Source organism: Oculina patagonica, chromosome 4 (assembly GCF_052425735.1).
Source record: "Oculina patagonica isolate OP01 chromosome 4, crgOcupat, whole genome shotgun sequence".
Lineage (NCBI taxonomy): Eukaryota > Metazoa > Cnidaria > Anthozoa > Scleractinia > Oculinidae > Oculina > Oculina patagonica.
The window spans coordinates 27615263-27635550 of record NC_135761.1 but is presented as its reverse complement, the minus strand read 5'-3'; the positions used below and the strand labels follow the sequence as shown (position 1 = coordinate 27635550).

General features: G+C 41.7%; 1 protein-coding gene across 1 annotated transcript in view; it reads right to left on the bottom strand.

Annotated features, from left to right (window-relative positions):
• The window catches only part of LOC144650081 (protein O-glucosyltransferase 2-like), a 62565-nt gene that overhangs the window by 40163 nt on the left and 2114 nt on the right, over positions 1-20288 (bottom strand). The window contains exons 2-3 of the mRNA XM_078509738.1: positions 18812-19014; positions 10694-10899 (exon numbers count right to left, since the gene is read on the bottom strand). Coding sequence (XP_078365864.1) covers positions 10694-10899; positions 18812-19014 — 409 coding nt within the window. The remainder of the gene's footprint in view (positions 1-10693; positions 10900-18811; positions 19015-20288) is intronic.

Below are 20288 nucleotides of genomic sequence, written 5' to 3'. Positions count from 1 at the left end.
CAGAAACTCAGACTAACACTCCTCTGGGGAGAAAAATACTTTGATTCGTAAATTTACAAAGGATACAGGCCTTATGGACGAAGACACACTCTATGCGCCATTACAAAGACAAGGGCACACTGCCAGAAGCCTGTCAACCTGTCAATCGGGGTTTTCAAACTGATGCATGCCCAATGCATGTCTGATGTTTCCAAGTTGATAACAGTATTTGCAAAGAAAATCGACGAACTAGCCACTCAATGTCAATTCACGAAACGCCAGTACACAAAGCAAAGAGCCATGAAAGATGCAATCATCTTTGGCACTTCTGATGAGCGTCTTCGCCAGGAAGCATTAGCGGAAGATTTAGATTACCCAGCCCTTATGACAGCTGCTCTGGGTTATGAGCACTCACGCAAAGCCAGCAGTGGAGCTATCAAAGCAAGCACCACCTTGGAAAGTGAAAGCAATGGTATGTATACACACAAGAACAGATCAAGGGCATCGTATCACGTGTGATAGCAGGGAAATACAGCATGAGAAATCCAGAGAAACCTTAATCAGACGTCGCCCAACGCAAGTGCCCGACCTGCCCACAACATTACAGACTCCACGAACCAAACAAGTACCCAGCCCGTGGAAAAACCTGTGCTACATGCAAACAAAAAATCACTTTGCAGGGTCCCCAACAAGCAGATCCACCACTGTCCGTACCGCGTGCCCTTAGTGAAGCACAAGAGGAGCTTAGTTACACCTACGATAAAAAAGCTTTCGCCCCATAGACACTGTTTAAGTCAGCCGTATCCACTCTGCTCACCATGACAAGACTGTGTCAAAGATCAATGGTAGTCAACTACAGCTATTAGTTGACTCAGGGTGCAAGAAAACAATAATTCCTCTACAACTAAATACCAGGAGAAGATGGGCCCCTTCAAGCCAATAAAATAAAAGACCAGATTTTGTGCCTACGACCTACGGCACCCAAACCTACATACATGTTCATGTTGAGATAGAAGCAACCCTACAGTCTGAAAATGGTGCATGTCACACCATCATGATTTGTGTATGTTGTTGAGGGGCATCAAGCAGAACCCCTGCTTGAAGATAGTGATGCTAAAGCACTGGGCATCCTGGCCATTTACAAATCAAAGTCTCTTTGAGATACCAACGTTTTTGCATGAAGTATGAGTCAAAGGTTTATCCTGTGCATTGTTCTTCGAACTTATCATTACAGTTTCTTAAGTTTGTAGTTTAGTTTAACAATTTCCTATCTTCGCGGAGGAAATGCAGCCATATAATTTTGTCAAAAATGGCTCGTCCGCGCCGGGTATTTATACGTACACATATTCCTTAACACTACACAAATAAACAGTGCAAATTTCACCGAGATCTGACAATTCTATACTTTAAAATTGCAAGGACCTTTCGAGGCAGTCGATTACGGTAGCGAAATTAGCAAATGAAACAGCAAAATATGCGTTCGACGCTTTGTTTTTGCGACGCCATATTTGAATGCCGCGCCTCTTAAGTTTGGTCTCGGCCCCCCGTCTCCCTGCGTCGGCCTGCGGTGCGGGGCGTCTCGGGCGGGGGTCGGGCCCGGTCGCGCCCGGTCCCCGCGGCGGCCCCCCGCCGGCGCGCGCCGGCGCCTCCCCCCCGTCAGGGTGAGCTCCCCCGCCCGTCGCCGGCCCCCGGGTCCGGCGGCTCGGTGTCCGGGCTGCCGGGTCCTTCGGGGCGGGCCACCCCCGCGCCTCGTCCTCCGCTGGTCTGGGTCGCTCGGTGTCCCCCCCCCGGTCCGGGGTGTCGCCCCCCCCCCCCTCTCTCTTCCCCCGCCCATCTCTGCCCAGCGGCGGGCGGGCGCCTCCTCTCGTGGTCTGGTCGTGGGGGTCTCGTGACGCAGGCGCGCGCTATTGTTATAGGTAGACCACTGTTCAATGTGTTCAAGGCCGTATCGTTACGATTGCTCCACGGAAAAGCACAAAAAAATATGGATATTTCCGACTACTGTCGGAGAAAACATTGCGCATATAATTGCGGCGTAAACAAATCGTTACACTCAAGCTGCGTTTTGTCTAGGTTCTGCGAGGGTCGGATATCAAGACCCAGCATTAAACAAAAGCCATATATACAGTGAATGCTTTCGAATTATATTTGAAGATGAAATACGAAAGAATTTTGCTGTCTTTGACTGAAATTCCACTCGAACTGCGTAGATACGATCGCATGTTGTAAAGCCGATTCATGCAACATTTGCTGTCAACGCGAGGTCACGTCCCTAACGACCTAGGCTGATGACAAAATAGAAGGCGCTTGCATGTAGCGACCAAATTTGGCCTAATTTTTAACCGCTCCTAAGCTAAAAGAAGCCCCCATCTCTTGCATTTGTTTTAACTTCAATAATATCTTTGAAAAGAGCGAGTTTTTTGGTATGGTTTATTTTTGACGTTTGTAATTTTTAAACAATGTAAGTGCTAGTGATTATTTATTCGTGTTTTAGTTACGCAATCCATTGTTTGTGCGACGCTTTTTTTAGATCGCCTTTCAGACACACATGCGTTGAGATAAAAAAGCTGACATGTCACTTTTAAAATTGTTATATAACGTTTGTAAATGTGACGATTAGGTTTTTTCCACAAGATCGCAAGTGATCACCCACAGCGGAAAGTAGTCCCTTGAGAAATTAAAAAAGTCCCTTGAGAGTTTACAAATATGTGGTTCCAAATTTTGTCCACATAACCCCTTTTCTCCTACTTTAGCTTGTAAACAAGCAAAAACGTTGAAAAAAGGGCACCATGCCATGGCACCAAACCCCGACAGCAATCCAGAGGTACCTATAGCAGGCATCGCAGCCAACATCTGAGCAGCATGAATTCAGCGTCACAACACAAAAGACCAGAGCGACACAGTGTCCCTAGACGATCATCAACATTTTAACAACAAACTTGAGAAGCACAGTGCTGTATTTTCAGGAATTGGCCTACTGAGAAATGAAGAACTCCATTTCCACATCAACCACTCGGTACCACCCGTTGCGGCACCATACCGCCCCATCCCACTTCCATATCAGGAGAAATTGAGTGCTCACCTGCAAGAGCTCTGAAAGGTTGACAAAATTGAAGATGTAAAACCACAAGACCACTCCCCAAGGGCTTTAAACGTGGTCATCACTGAGAAAAAACAAACTGGCAAAATCAGAATGAACACTGACATGCGACAGGCAAACCATGCCTTAGCTTGCAATGCACCAAGCAACCAAGATCCATCACAAATCCATCACAAACTTAAACGTGCAACCAGATTTTCTGAGATTGACATGAGCCATGGATACCACCAAATAGGCCTTTCCTGGCTGTACATCAATCCATGACAATATCCTACTTTGGGGAAGTACCCCTGACGAACATGAAGAGAACTTAGACAAATGCCTAACATGCCTGCAGGAGAAAGGTCTAACACTTTGCTGCCAAAAATGCACCTTTGGAGCTACCTCTGTGTCATGGTTTGGAACTGTGTTCAGCAAGTCAGGCATGACCCAAGAAAAATCAACACCATCCAGGAGGCAGGTCGACCCAAAGCAATGATGATGTGAAAAGTTTTCTTCATGCCTGCCAGTTCAATGCAAGGTTCATGTTCGACACAGCAAGTGCCTACACAGGGCTTACTCAGACATTACGAAACCTAACAAAGAAGAATGCAATATTTGTATGGTATCCAGAGTGTGAACAGACCTACCAAAATATTATCAATGCCATGACAAGTGACAAACCCTTCAATCCAAAGCTCAAAACCATCCATGTTGCAAATGCAGGACCAGACGGAAGAGCATGAAGTGTCTTCCAGGAACAAGAAAACGGTTGCTGGTTTCCCATTGACCATGCTAGCCGAGCCCCACCCCCCCCCCCCCCCCCTGCGACAAAGAACTATTCTCAAACAGAGAAAGAATCACTAGCGAAGTTCTGGGGAGTGACCATCCACCAATACTACCTTCTGGGCATCCCATTTGATTCCTACACAGACCACCAACCTTTGATTCCCATCTATAGTGGCAACAAGACAGGGAATGCCAGAGTGGAGCAACACCACCTTAAGGTACAAGGATTCCAGCACACAATGAAATACCTTCCAGGCAAAAGCAACCCCTGCTACTACCAGTCATGACACCCTCTACCACTCACCAGCTACTCCAAAGAGCAACTTGCAGATATGCTCATATATGACAGTAATGACCTCTGCATCAGCCGGATAGTAACAGATTACCTGCCTGTGACTCAGTAACCCTGACAATAATGGTACTTACTTGGAAAGCAAATGTACCTGACTTTCCAACCAAAATTCTTCAAACCGTATAAATAGAAATTATGTTATTTGTTTGGTATTTTGAAAATTTCCGCTGAAAACCATCCATCTTTATTCACTGTTAACATTTCGTGAATTCAAAGACTTGTTTTTTGCCCAAACTGAGCATGGTTGCTTAACGAAGAGGATTTACTTAATGACAATATTTGCAACGAAAGTTCAGAAGGTTTGCTTGATGACACAAATCCAAGGGAGAATGCAGAGAAATATCTGAAACATGTTGCCCTGCATCAACGAAGCATTTAAAAATAATATTGCTAATCTTAACATTAATTTGTAGTATCCGTAACAAGATCAACGAGCTAAAGGTAATGCAATCCATATGTGGTTTTGATATAATTGCAAACCAGAAACTCATTTGGATAATTCTGTGTGAGACAACGATTTACACATAGAGGATATGGGGCTGTTTCACGGGAAAGAATGCAAGGAAGAATCCCTATCTGAAGCGGTTCAGTCAATTCCTACCAACTTCTCGCCATTATCTACAAACTGGCCCTTCTTGGCCGGTCTCGCCTTCCCTCTCTTCTCCTCCTCTCCCCCCTTTTCCTCTCTCTCCTGGCCCTGCCGCGCCTTTGTTTTTGCTGGCGGGCTCGGGGTGTTGGGTCGCGGGCTGGGGTGTGGAGGTTAACATTTCCTTGCTCGGGCCTGTGGGGCATGGTCGCTGGCGCGGCCTGGGGCAGGAGGTGCGTGCGGGGAATGCTTTTTTTGGTTGGACGTGGGCGTATCTGCTTTTGTCGGGTGGATGAGAAAATACTAATGGGGAAAGGAAAGGGCTCGGGATGCGGGATGTCCCTCTTGTCGAGGGTTTCTTTGGTTGCGTCCCGCATCTGTCTTCGGTCCTCCCTGCTGTCCCCTTGACCCCTCCTACTTCGCGAAACCCTTGGCCCCATGCGGAGCGGGGGGGTCGTCTGGGGTGTCGCGGGGTCCGGCTGGGCTTCGGTTTCTCTTGGGCTGGGGGAGGGCCATCTTTATTTTGGTGTTCTTATTTGTTTCTCTTCCCCTTCTTTGTTTTTTTTCTTATTTTTTCTGGCCGGAGGGCGACCGGTCTCTACTCGTAGTGGTCCCCAATCCCTCTTTTTTGTGACTCTTTTCTTTCCTACCTTCTTCTGGACAAATGGGGCGGCCGTTGCCATCTTTCTTTCGTTTTTCTCGTTCCTTACTTCGTCTCCTTTTCTTCCCTTTTCCCTTCTTCTTTTTCCTCCCTGTTCCTCTTTCTTTTTATTTCTTTTTTCTATCTTCTATTTTTTCTTTCTTTTTCTGGACCCTTCTGTTTTTTTTTTCTTTTCTTTTTTTTTTCTCTTCTGTTGTGTCTTTCGTTTTCCTTCAGCTTTTTTAATTCTTTATTTTTTGGGATTATGCTATCTACTGATTTTTTGGTGTTTTGGGAACGATTTCTGTTCTCGCTGATCGGTGAGGTCCTCAGCTTTTTGAGCCTCTCTCTTTTCTTTCTTTCCTTTGACGTGACGCGCCATGTCAACCTTAATTTCTCTCATCCCGCCCTACGGGTGCCAATGAAATTATTATATATCTCTCCGTTCTTTGAACGGGCATTGAAAAAGAGACCAAATAAAACGCTAGACTCGGAGGCAACGCATTTCTCCTACGCAGCCTTAAGGTTCATGTCAAACAACCATAATTTTCACCCCATGGGGCCTCTTGGTGGGTCCTTTCTCTCGCACCTGGGGCTTTTCTTTGGAACTGTCTGAGACTGAGACACTGTCTGTCTACCTGGATGATATTTTTTCGCTACTTTGGGCTGAACCATCAGTCTCGCGGGCGTGCCTCGTCTTGGCGTTTGTTCGGGGGGTTACTCCTGACCCATCCCGTTTAACGGTCCTCACTCACTCTCCTCAACAGTGGTGCGCAACTATGGTTTCCTGACTACCGCCGTTGTGACTTTTCTCCCTATTTTGTGGTGAGACTCAGGTCAACCGCAGGGGCTAGCAGATAAAGCCAGAGGAACATGCGTGGCCAGCTACCGGCAAACCCAGTGGAATGGACGACATTCATCATGCCCTTGACACTGATTTTTCTCGTCCCTTGCCTACCCTGACTTTCACCTTTTCCTTCATCTGTCTCCCGGCTTAGGTGCCGTCTTGTACCATTCAGATACATTCTCTTGCATCGATCCCGCAGCTTAACTCCAGCCGAAAAACTTCCCTCTGGGAGCTGGTTCTGCTCAGTGGGCATCTGCATCATTCCGCACTGTTTTAAGTGTACACTGATTCTCACTCACTTTTTATCTTCTGCACTGAGGCCACTGGTTTGCGCTGGGTTGGGGAGTTGGCCGATTTCATTTCACTATCTACTTCGTCCCGGAAAAGCCAACTTCGCTGATACCTTATCTCGGATGCCCCTTGTGACACAGCCCACATGGATGTCACGGATACCGGGATTCTCGCTGGCTGCTGCATACCAAGACCAAGGCCAAGTGAACTGGGTGTCGGCCCTCACCGGAGACCATACTGTTCTATCAACTGACCCAGTCAGGGCACATGAACCCATCGTCACGATTGACATACGCATGCACAAGCCACCGACCAGGTTGTTCGTCGGGTGAGTGATTTGATTCAGCGTGGCCAACGACCAACAACAGGGGAGAGGAAACGGGAGTTAAGCGAGACCCAACTTCTTCTGCACGAATGGGAAAACCTTTCCTTTGACAAGGATGACATACTCAGACGGCGTAAAGGAACTCGAACCCAAATCATAATACCCAAGCAGCTTCGGTCACTGGTACTCAAAGAACTGCATGAAAACATGGGTCATCTGGGGGTCGACCGCACACTAGACCTTGCCACAGAGCGCTTCTATTGGCCCCATATGCAGAGATATTGAACACCACATTGGACATGTCTGTCAATGCGTTAAACAAAAAACTCCGACGCTTAAGACCAGAGCTCCACTTAAACCTATTGTGACCACTTCGCCTTTTGAACTCATTGCCATTGATTTTCTTCATTTCGAAAGGAGTAGTGGAGGGTATGAGTATATCCTAGTTGTGATGGATCATTTCACACGCTATACCCAAGCCTATGCCACAAGAAACAAGTCAGCTAAGACAGTTGCCCAAAAGCTCTACAATGACTTTATTCTCCGGTTTGGTTTTCCCTTGAAGATTCATCACGATCAAGGGGGAGAATTTGAAAACCGCCTCCATAAGGAACTAGAGAAGCTGTGTGGCATGAAACATTCTCACACCACCCCATACCACCCGAAAGGGAACGGTCAAGTCGAGCGATTCAACCGGACGCTTCTGGGAATGCTTCGCACCTTACCAGAGACCCAGAAATCACGCTGGGTAGAACATTTGAACCATGTGGTCCACACCTATAATTGCACGAGGCACGAATCAATTGGCTACTCGCCATTCTTCCTTCTTTTCGGTCGCCACCCCCGTTTGCCTGTAGACTTGATGTTTGGAATCGAAGGTCAAACCAACCACAAGAATCACTCGCAATATGTAGAAAAGTGGCGGAAAGCAATGACGGACGTCTTTTGACAAGCAGAGTTCCTTGGGCAATTTAAAAAACTAATTGAACAAATACTCTAGGGCACGGCATTCGTGGAAAGCAGCTTGTTATATTTGTACATATATTTTTATATCTCTCCTCTTTCTTGTATATATATTATAATTAGATTTTTGTATTGTACGCTGATGAATTTGACCGTGTTTTAAATAAAGATTATCCAGATTATCCAGGCATATAAACTACCAGGAAAGAAGTCCAAGGAAACCGGCACAAGAGCCAAACATCGTTATGACCGCTTTGTACGCAGTTCGGTGTTGCAACCTGGGGACAGAGTTCTCGTACGTAACCTAAGCGAACGGGGTGGACCAGGCAAGCTGCGATCACATTGGGAGGATCGGGTCCACATAGTTGTTAGTCGTAAAGGCGAAGATAGCCCTGTGTATGAAGTTAAGCCGGAGGCTGGAACTTGAGGAAACAGGATTCTACACAGGAACCTACTTCTACCATGTAGTTATCTCCCTATTGAGATTCCAAGCACGATTTTCCTGCAAGAGAGGAAGTAAAGCCCAGAGGAACAAGCGTGACATTGTTCAACAGACACCCACATCATTGGTTGAAACTGTATCAGATGGGACAAGTAGTGAGGATGAGTATACAATCGCTCCAATGAATCGTCCGACTGGGCAGACCCTAGAGAAGGTGGTTACTGATGAGCCCCCAGGACCTTCTGTTGTGGAGAGACAGCCCCAGACTACACAGTTAGAAGACACAGTACCTGACACCAGTTATCAAGGGGAGAAAGACAGCGACTGCACTGTTACGACAGAAATGGAAGATGACATGTCTGAGAGTGGAGAAGGCAGATTCCCCCCGACAACAGTCACCTGCCCTCCTGAACTGGAGCCAAGGCCTCAATCGGACACCACCCCCTCTCGTGTCCAACTTGGCATCCCACATATGGACTCAAGGTACAACACATCCTTCATAGCTGCCAACAGTACACTGGAAAATCAGTTACCTCAGTAGTGTACTCCCTATCCTACTTGGAGTGCAGGTTTACCAGCTGTACAGCAGTTCCAACTACCTACATACCAACATGTGTCTCAGAATCCAGCTATCTTTGGTTATCCAGGGACGTGCCTGCAGTATACACCAGTTCCTTTCCCTGTCTTCCAACCAGTGAACCAGTACCCGATACACCAACCTGTTGTGTACCACCCAAGGAGTGATCTGATGCAAGTACCTGTATGAACTCTGGGCATGTACCAGTGCCTAGTATTATGAACTGAAATAACTCTTTGCATGCGAATATGTTTGTTTACAAAACAAAAAAAAAAAAAAAAACAGTGCACTTAGATGTCCGCTTGATCCCTTGTGTTAGAACTCAGTATTTTGAACTGATACAGAGTGTATCTTATGGACAGGAAATGTTACCGTGGAATTTAGTTGCTGCAACCTTTTTCGAACAGAGTTAATAGTCAGGATCCTACCGAGAAGTCTAGTTGTAAAAGTTAATGATGTGTAATTTTCGGTGACATTTTCCTTGCAGGGGTAAAACCCTCTTAGTGTGTGCAATTATGCAGTTTATGTCCAAGTGTCGGGACGACACTTTCTTTGCTGGGGGAGTTTGTTAGGAAACAGTTTTAACTGGAAGTGTGAAGCCATTAGCCCTAAACGGAAGTGCGTTACGTGTTATGTAGGCTAGTACATCCGGGGTAATCGTACACATGGGAAGAACATTCACGAACGTAGTAGAAACGACTGTATGAGTTGTGAAGGACGAAAATACAATGTTTTGAAGTGCTATACGTTTATTGTGGTGCTATATGGGACCAGGGTAACACTAAAGCATAGATTTGGGATTGAGGGACACCTCCTATCTTGGTTGATGGACTACCTGAATCAAAGATCGCAGATTACAGTAGTGAACTCTACCCAGTCAAAAAAGCTGAAAGTGCCCTGTGGCATTCCACAAGGATCAGTCCTAGGTCCATGCCTGTTCAGCCTCTATACCAACGACATGCCAGGCGCCGTATCTTTGGGCACCTTATATCTGTATGCTGACGATACAACAGTCTACTGCATTGGGTCAACTGTTCATGAAGCCTGTAGTCTTCTAAACAAATCACTTACTGAACTCAACAATGGTGTGCTACCAACTCCCTTACACCACACTCTACAAAACGTGAGGCAATGCTGTTACACAGAGGTTGTTTCATTGGGCCACACCCTCTCATTACAATTGGCTCAACCACAATCTCATGGGTGCACCACACAAGGCTGCTGGGTCAGTCATCATAGACCATCAGTCTGCTGTGGAACCACCATCACTGCCCTGATGAACGTGGGACTCGAACCTGGGCCTCTCGGAATCTAACGCAACACACTTTCTGGAAGCTCAGTTAGCAGCCACTGGGCACTTCTTGTCTTCACTGAAAAATCCTCCTTGAGTGTAACTAAAGCATTTCTTTCCTATCCTGTAATGGTTTAAGTATTTACATCTGACTACATGCATTAGCTATATTTAGACTGACATCAATGTTAAGGAGGTAGAAGCCTCTTCTTGATCAAGTTATCAAACAAAGAACCCATGGTATACTGATAACTTGCTCAAATTTCATATTCATGCAGTTATATTAGCCCCCCTCCCCAGTTCACACATGCTTCATATAAATAAGACACCCTGGGTGGTTCTTCTCCTTCCAAAAGTAGATAATACAACTGTAACAATTACATGTTCTATGGAGCAAAAGACTTCCATTACACTAAACCTACAAGAGGAACATGGGTAAAGCATCTAGATTTCAAATACCTTTGAAAATCAACAGGGAACAACTACAATATAAACACTATACAGTATAAGAAACATTTGCTCAAAAACGTACCTGGTTATTAATAACAGAATAATGACAAATTGCATGATGAGTTCCAAACCGTTGAACAGCTTCCTTTGTTAATTCCCTCAGGTTTATTTGGGTAAAGGGCAACAGATCTTTCTCTATTTGTGAGTATTTCTGTGCACAATTCATGGCTTGTCTCCATCTGTTCTCATCTGATTCTGGGCAAAAGCAAGTCTCGTGGTACACACCTCCTGTAAAATAAGCTCTTTATTTACACTAACTTATTTCAACTGTACGTAATTGACTTTGTTCAATTTTTCTGAATTATTAAAGGTAGGTACCTTTTTACTGAGATGTTATCAAATTGATTTTTTTGGAGGGGGCATTGTGTTCGGTTTCAGAAAATATCCATTCCCCTCCCACATAAGGTGTTTTCATTTGCTGGTAAATCCCCTCTGCCCTCTGGAAATTCCAGTAAAGCATCATATGTTCCTATATCAGTTTTGGCTTTTGAGACCCCCCATCCCCTCAGTGATTATTTTCTGGACCCGCAAATTACCGGTATTATTTTTTTTTTTGAAAATTATGTATTTACCAATAGATGGGAAAGTTAATCCAGATGATGCCAGGTACACAATGTGTACAATGTGACTAGCTTTATTCTTGTTTTGTTTCTTTGGTTTCTATTTTTCTAAATAGCTTATTTTTAGTTGTTTTTGGGAAGAGTGCCAATGTTGAAATTCAACCAGTGAATGCAACTGTAGTCAAACCTCAACATCAATGAGAAACAAAATTGTCCACATGAGAGATGTGTTCTACACTTTATAGAGTGTAGAGTGTTATTAAAGCTATAAAGCAGCATTTCAAAGGGCCCTAGAATCTCAGTAACAAATTCATCTTTCCTGCAGATATATAGAGCACCCAAACTTTCATTCTGTTTTACAAGATAACAATCAAGGACGTGAACAAGCTTTGCTATAAATGTGTTCCTGTGAAATGGTTAAGGATAACCCTAGTAAAACTCAGAGACTCAAAGGACAGTGCAGAATGCATTATGGTCAATCAATCGACAGCATGATAATAATTTTCCAGGGTAATTTTGCTTGAGAATAAGTCAAATGAGTTCACCTTTCAGTTCAATATTGAAGCAGCAAATGTGATATTTGTGCTTTTTGTGCAAAGGTTTGTAACATGATACCTTTGTTTTTCTCTTAGAATGCTATGATGCGTTTAAGTCTAATTAAATAAACGCCACGGATTCTACAAGAATCATAACGCATTGTCTCCTTCAGCATTTAGAAAACGACCTAAAAAATTACAAATTTTCAGAACAGTGCACGAGCAGAGCACAAACTATGAATTACAAAGCATAAAATGTCGAAATTGCGACTTCCACCCTCCCCCCGAAATTGTCGCTAAAAATTGCAGCTTTTTTACTTAAGCATTTCGTGCGCCAGATCATGCTCTCGCCACGGTCTGGTGAACACGTCACACGCTCACTCAAGCATGAAGCCGAGAAGCACGTGTGAAGATTTCTTTCAAGAAATGTCGGAACGGTCACGAAAGAATGTTCAAACAACTAAAGCGGCAGAGGTTTTACAAAATAAAACGGAGATTAGTTCAACCGATGGAGAACAAATCAAAGGAAAGGAAGTGACGGATGTAATATGATACTGTTGTTTTTCTCGCAGATCGCTGTGATGCCTTTAAAGTTTAATTAAATTAACGCCATGGATTCTACAGGAATTCTACCGCATTGAAAAGCACACCACGTTAGGCTTTGATACAAAATTTCTAAACACATCCCTGTTATTTTAATTTTCGATAGCTTGAATTTCAGTTTGATATTGAAACAGCAAACGAGATACCGGTACTTTTGTTTTTGTCAAAAACATGTAACATTACACTTTTGTTTTTGTCAAAAACGGATGTAACATGATACTTTGGTAATGTGATTTATTTTCTGCAAACAAGGTGACATTAATTATAACACAGATATTATCAATTGATTATGAGATGCTAGATCACCTTTTATAAGAAAACAGCGTTGCCATATCAAGAATTATTTCACATGAACCACTATGACGCCTTAGTGTTTAATTCAATTAATTTGTGGTTTTAACTTGGCGCCACAGAGTCTACACGAATCCTTCTGCAAAAGAAACATGCAATGTTCGTGATGTAGACTGATCTGCGCATGCGTTTAGCACAAAATATTTTGTTCCAGAAAGAATTGTACCACAAGGAGAGCATGGTGCTTTCTGAAACAAATATATACCTTGAGTTCTTCAATTGTAAGTGTCGTAAATATACTCCCCGTTTTACCAAGGGCACACGGTCAGGTTCTCTCGATCCATCCCTTCCCCTCTTCACAGAAATAATTTATTAATTGATATTAATTAATTAATTGGTGATTAAAAGTTTACACCGCGTTAGCGGTTTAGCGGTTTAGTGGTTTAGGGGTTTAGCAGACGCCAACCCACCAAACCATCACAATAGTGCATTCTGCACTAAAAAGGCCCAGAATTCCAGGTCCGGGGAGGATTCCAGGTGGAATCCGGTGGAATTTCGGGAAAGTGGAACCTGGAATTCCAGAGTCTGGTGGAATGCCAGGTCCGGAGTGTGGAGTCTAGCGGAATTCCGGGTAAGTGGAACCCCCGCAATTACAGAGTACGGTGGAATGCCAGGTCTGGCCTGCAGAGTCCAGTGGAATTTCATGTAAGGGAGACCTGGAATTCTGGAGTCCGGTGGAATGCCAGGTCCGGCCTGCAGAGTCCAGTGGAATTTCATGTAAGGGAGACCTGGAATTCTGGAGTCCGGTGGAATGCCAGGTCTGTAGTTCTGGAGTCAAGTGAATTACCGGGTTAGTGGAACCTGGAATTCAAAGTCTGCTTAATTTATATGAAGATTTTGTATCTTACGGCTGCACTCAATGCCATGATTTTCCCCAAAAAAAATACTGAGTGAGAGTTCAATCAAAACAATAGGTCAAAAAATAGAGCTCCTGCTCAGAAAAATGACAATCAACACAATTATTATTGTCTGTATAATTATTGCATAAGTCTCGAAAATACTTGAAGATTAATTGGTCTAAATGGATCTTTCCCACTTATTAAACTTAATGTCTTCGGTAAAAATACAGTCAACAGTACAAACAGGTACAAAGAATAAAACACAAATTTTATTTATATTTGGCTCGGTGGCCACTTGAGCTCAAGGTTTATAAAATGTCATAATGAGATAGGTACATAATATTCTTGTAGCAAGTTTTATGTATTGAACGAGTGTGTGGTAGCTCCACGGCTCAACGCTGGTTACCGCCGAGCTACAAAGTAATGTCCTATGTTCAGTAGTTTATAACCTCTTCTGTAATGGAGAAATACTAAATACAAGATATACCTTCCAACCGGAATTATCACAGAATTCCAGCTGGAATTTCCAGAATTCCGGCGGAATGCCGGCAATAATTCCGGTGGATTCCACCTGGAATCCACCTGGAATTCCAGGCAGGTCCATGCCGGAATTCCGGGCCTGTTTTTACTAGGGAAAAATGAGAGAGATGTACAAGTGAAGGCTACCCAAACAGAGACTTTCAAATGCAAGACATCCAGTGTTTAATTTCAACAGCTACATAATGCCCATCAATTTAAAACACCTCAATAAGGTGAAACAGGGGAAATACAGCTCTCACAGTTTATCTTGGTTCAAAATCTTCCGCAACCACTTGGAACTCTTAGTATAATGGCAAGGGATGAAACTTTACTTAAATTTCAGCCTTCAAAATTTGCATAAATATGACATTGGCAGACAGGAGAAAGGTTGAGCTAGATATCTGTGGGCTTATTTTGCCCAAATGTTTTTTTAACTGTACAATATTTTGGCATCATGCATTTTAAAATCTTTAATTCGGTTGCATTCTTTGCAAGTCAGGGTAAACAGTAGTAACAAATTCAAGCCATTGATTGACAGACTTCAAGCAGAAGTAAAAAACACTGCTTGTTCTGGAAGTTCTGTGGTTTTTGTTTTGAAAATAAAATGATTGTCAGAACATTAGGAAAAGATGCAAAAATTATGCATGTGCATAGAATGTTGTTGTACAGCAGACTGCCAAGGTTATGAGAATCTGAAAGGATGCATTCCCGAAAATAGCTATCATATGCACCAGAAGTTTTACAGTCCATTCCAGCTTCAGACTGTGTGACCAAAGATGACCTCAACAGTGGAAGTCTGCCCTCTGTTAAGACACTGGGTGTTCTTTGGTGTCCAATGCAGGATGTGATTAAAGAAAAGCAAATGAAGTAATACAGTAAACACTGAATAAATATAGCACAAATGTAGCATGGAGTCAAGTCTACAGTGTGTGTATTACATTAGTCGCACAACTAACATTATTAAACCGATTTTCAGCTTCGGAATATACAAATGTTTTGAAAGGAACTGCGCTCACAGGATGTTTAGCCTGTTTCTCTGACTGAAAAAAAATTCTCTGACCAAAAAGCAGTTCCTCAAGTTATACATACTTCAACAAATTAATAATCCTCGTAATGATTTCCAGTAGAATTTTGTTTTGATAAACAGAGCGAAAGTGAAACTGAATGAAATGCTTAGTTTAATCATCTACGTACAGCACAATAGGGACTCTGTAAAGTGCAGAAATGGACGGCGGATGGGGACGGCGGATGGCGAAAAAAAATTAAAAATTATGATAAAAAATTTAAAAAAATAAAAAATAATCATTAAAATGAAATAAATGAAATATTAAAAATCGCATCACTATTAGTCGAAGCATCTTCAGATCACTGCACTGGAAACTGGTTAAAAATTAAAAGATTGGAAAAGTGCAAAAAAATGTTTTGTAGTAAATTCATTCTCCAAGCACTTATCATATGTATTAATCTCTTAATCTGTCTTATTCTTGAGCTTATAATACTGAATTGCATTCCATCAGTATACCAATCTACAAAGAAGCCAAATGCTGCCTATGAAGCATTTTAAGTTTACACGATCTATTCTAACCGATAAACAGCCTGAGGTTCTACATTACTTGCAAAAAATTTTGGACGATTTTTATTTCGGACAAAAAAAATTGTCGAAAAAATAAAACCATCCAAAATAAATTTACAGTACAGTATAATTGAATGGGTGAGGGCAAGAGTAATACTTTCGATTTTTGGCTAAATTGAACTTTGTCAAAAACAGCTCCAAATTTTGCATGCAGGTTTGTTTATGCATGCAAACGGTGTCCTGTAATTTATATCGCTACTCTTTGCTCTCTTTTTGAAGAAAAAAACACATGCAAAAAATATAGATTACTTCATGGGAAGTACGCGCATATGGTGTTTACACACGAGTTGTTGACATATCAGAAATCGAACAAGTAAGATTTCTGATACAAAACAACAAGTGCATAAACACCATACAAAGCACTTTCTATGCTGTTATTTGTTTATTTTATAAATACAAAGATTTTTCCACGCTGAAGTGTTTTTTTATTGTTATAATACCCCGGTACAAGCACACAAAATGAAAGTACCCTAATTTACAAAATGATAATAACAACAAAATCGTTGAAAAAAGACATTTCATGAGATTATTCTCATGTCTTTTTTTTCAATTTTTCTAATTGGATAAGAAATCGAATATCAAGAGTTTTTCACTTAACAAGTACAAAAATGAAATACAGCAATGAGAACTAAGAATACAAAACACATACAGACCTCGACGGAATATTTTGGTGCATGCGTGTTGAAAAATAAAGTACACATCCAGATTTGCATGACTTCAAAATTCACAATATCTTAGCGCTTTTGAATGAATTTCTTGCCTTCAACTTGAGTGAAATTCAATTCTGAGCAAAGCTTAATTCAAGTTTCTTTCACATTTCAATCAATAGTTCAGAATTTTTGGCTTTTTTGAGCGAGCAGATTTGTGACCCACATTGATACACGCCTTCAGAAATCAAAACACTCACGAAACGATTCCAAGATTTCTGTCAATCAAAGTTTTAGGGGATTCAGACAACGTTTCACACCAGTGAACAAGTGAACAAGTGATAAATATTTTTATTCCACAGCCAATACTCCTCCAACTGTTTTTCACTATCGCAGATTAAACTTCTTTGTAGCTAAATTGTCAAAGAAGGCTTTGATTGGCTAAACCGTTGAAATAAATGCTATAAAAATAGAAGGTAGTACAAAACCTTTATGTTCAGCGAGTCGGTAGACATGACACGACAATGTCAGCTTCTCAAAAATTTATTTTTTGTTCAGATCTGTAAACTGAACCATTCAGTTTCATCCTGTTCACAAACGCAAAAAACTCGAAATTTAAGGTTATGTTTCGCAAAAATCTTAAAAATATTGCTGTGTATTGCAGTTAATTTTGTCCAAATTTCTCTAGTCTTCTGTCCGCATGATTGCTTGTGCAAGATCTTGTCTGAAACCACTAGCATTTGTGTCTAAGAACTATAAGAATTAAGAACTTAACTAGGCCAAATTTCAAGACGTTTGATTTACCAGCCCAGTGTATGCAGATGCCCCAGGCTACTCGATATACCTGGCCCAGGGGGGGTACTTGCAGTATACATGACGGGGGGGGGGGTCCGACGGAGCTTCATATTGCGAACCCAAAAAAATACATGAGCCTGAAATTTTACACCCAAAAAAATACCTGGCATCAAAATTTTCTACCCCAAAAAGTACAAGACCTAGCACCTCGATACTGATTTATTCCATCAAACAGACTTTAAGACCTAAAAAAATACATGACGGATCTCTTGACCCAAAAAAATACCGAGGGTGTAAATTTTCAACCCAAAAAAATACGTCGGACCTCCCCGTCATGTATACTGCAAGTACCCCCCCTGGGTACCTGGTACTGTATCTTCTCTTCACGAGGTAAATGGAGATCAAAGAGGACATGATTCCGTTTAAACTTAGGAAATTTTGCACTGCAAAAAAGCTAACTTCTTTAGTTTTTTTTTAAGGATAAAATGTTTGCATAATAATTCAAAACTGACCAAACAATTTTTATTCACTTTAGTCGGTGCTGGATTCAGAGTAGTAGCAGTCATAAATTGCCTGGAATTGTTTTTAAACAATTCCAGTGTGTTAAAACACACTATTATTCTTTTTTCTCTTTTTTGTTGGTTTTTTAATCTTCTTTTTATATTCCTGGAATTTTAATACGGTATGTCTAATTTGGTGCTTTTGTCCAGTTTGTAACAATGATCTCCCTAACCCGCTTGACTATAAACAACTTCCAAGAAAACTGTCATTTACAAGCAACTCTCCATAAAGAGCAGTCGGGGGAACAAGGGCCAGTTGATGGCGACATCACTTTGCCATTTTTGTCCAAGAACTTGCTAAGCAACATGACATAATTGCTCACGCAATTGTTTTCGGGGTAGTCATGGGCACTTATGCTAGTTTTTGATTGCATGCATGAAATAATTAGGAAACTCTTCACCTGCTTCAACGAAAATATACCAAAACTGGCACTTATTCCCCTGATTGAGAAGGAGCCTTAAAGCCTGATGTTGGAATGAGATATATCAGGCAGGTGCAACAAGAAGACTAGTCTTTGCGAAGGAAATTTGAGCATTGAAGGTTGGAAGAGAACTTCTAGATTGATGTAAACTGCTGCGGCTGACACCTGTGCTAGACGAAGAAGGAGAACTAAGATGTTATGGGAGACTTCATTAGGCAGTGTTTGCAATGGGAGACCCAATACCCTGTCATCTTGCCTCACAGCCATTAATCACGATGCACATAGTGAAGCATGCACACAAGCAAGATTAACAGTCCAGTATTGGATAATTTCTGCAAGAAAAGTAATTTAAGAGAGTGGAAAAGAGAATGCATGCAGTATAGAAGGAAGGCTTCTTTAGCTATATAAGCAGATTTCATGGTCCCTAGCTTTACCAGAGCTACTCACATGAAAGTCCCTCAAGCATTCAGCCACATATCTGTTGACTTTGACAGATCAGACCTTTCATGACCAAAATGTGACCTAATTTACCACAGCAGTGCTTAAATTATACACATAACACTGGCGTCCTCTTAAATAAAACATAGTACTTTTTCTTTTTAGCCTAAAGGACAGCCATCCATACCAACACAATAGTCTGCTCTGCACACAGAACTGTATTATAAATATCTTTACCTTGTAATATGTATGGTGACTTAGCGACATTCTTGGCTTTGTGGGTAACTTGAATAGTAAGTTCTGGATACGATGCAAATAGTCGATAGCGTACGATAAATGAACCATCATGCCTGTCTAGCTTTTGTACCCATGTCCTGACTCGTCCACTTGAACTTGTAATTTTTACTTCAAATGCATCTTGACCTGGAGATGTAGTAAGACTGCAAAAGAAAAACAATTACTACCGGTAATTACCTCACATCAGACCTCACTTTCTGGATATGGATAGTGGTTTGGGTTTTCACAGAGTTCAGAACTCATGCAAAATTGGCTGTCCATGGGTAGAATTTTAACAATACACTGCAAATCTGCAAGTAACAACTTTATGAATCTACCAAAGAAATTATGCTAGCAGTTGTCTGTAAATCCCAAATGAAACAAACCGGTTACATACAGCTCTGAAAGCAGTGACCACACACAAACCTTGAAAAATAATTATCGGACAATATTATTACCACATGTCGTTAGTTAAGTTTCACTTCCTTGCTTTTGTAATTAATTGAAGTATTTAGTAACCAACTCTGATTTAGTTCCCATATCTGTGTGACAAGCTTATATGGCAATTTCATTTTTGGTAAAAATTCAAAGGCGATCTCTGGTTAAAAATTTGATAAAATCAGGCTTTCGCGACTACCAGTCTGTAGTCTTTAACGGGTAATGAATAAAAAGCGCAAACATAAAAATATATATACTATAAAAAGTGTGAAAGACTGAAATAACAATAAAAACAATAATCAAAAGATCTCTTCAAGATACGGACTATTTTGCATGGGGTGTATACTAGTAGGGGAAATGATAATAATATTATTGAAAGCAATTTGCGATACATTAAATTAACATATCAGCCCATTGGAAATTTTCCCTCGTCAAATACCTTCTTAGCTATAAACCAAGAGTCTGTCATAATTTATCACTTCATCACCCTTGTCCATTTACTTGCATTTTATCAGAGCCACATTGAGGTATAGTTTTAAAAAAACCTTTCTGTTAGTTGACCTCATCCTTTTATAAGCGACAAGCAAAAGCCAGTATAGCAAGTACATAAAAAAGACTACTTGACGGTGTTTCCGTGATCAGCTGGCTGCAAATTTCTGCTTAGATTAACAAATTTATAAATAGACGTTATTTTAAAAGCCCCCTATGCAGACATTCTTTTGGATTGCGTGACAAGCCTACAAAATCTGTGTTTCCACATTATGTAAGCATAGATCATACCATTGCACAATATCCTCTGACAATGAGGATACACAGCAGCGTTTCAGCATGTTAAAGCTAAAATTACCTTTAAATTGCAAAAGGCTATATGACAAGCGACATGTCAAAATGGAAAAAATTATAGACTGTAGTCTGGACACGGACAGGCCATCGAAATTGCCTGCCTTGTACCTTTTTTTGTTGTTGAGGCCATTGAGAAATTGAGAAACACTTCAGAATC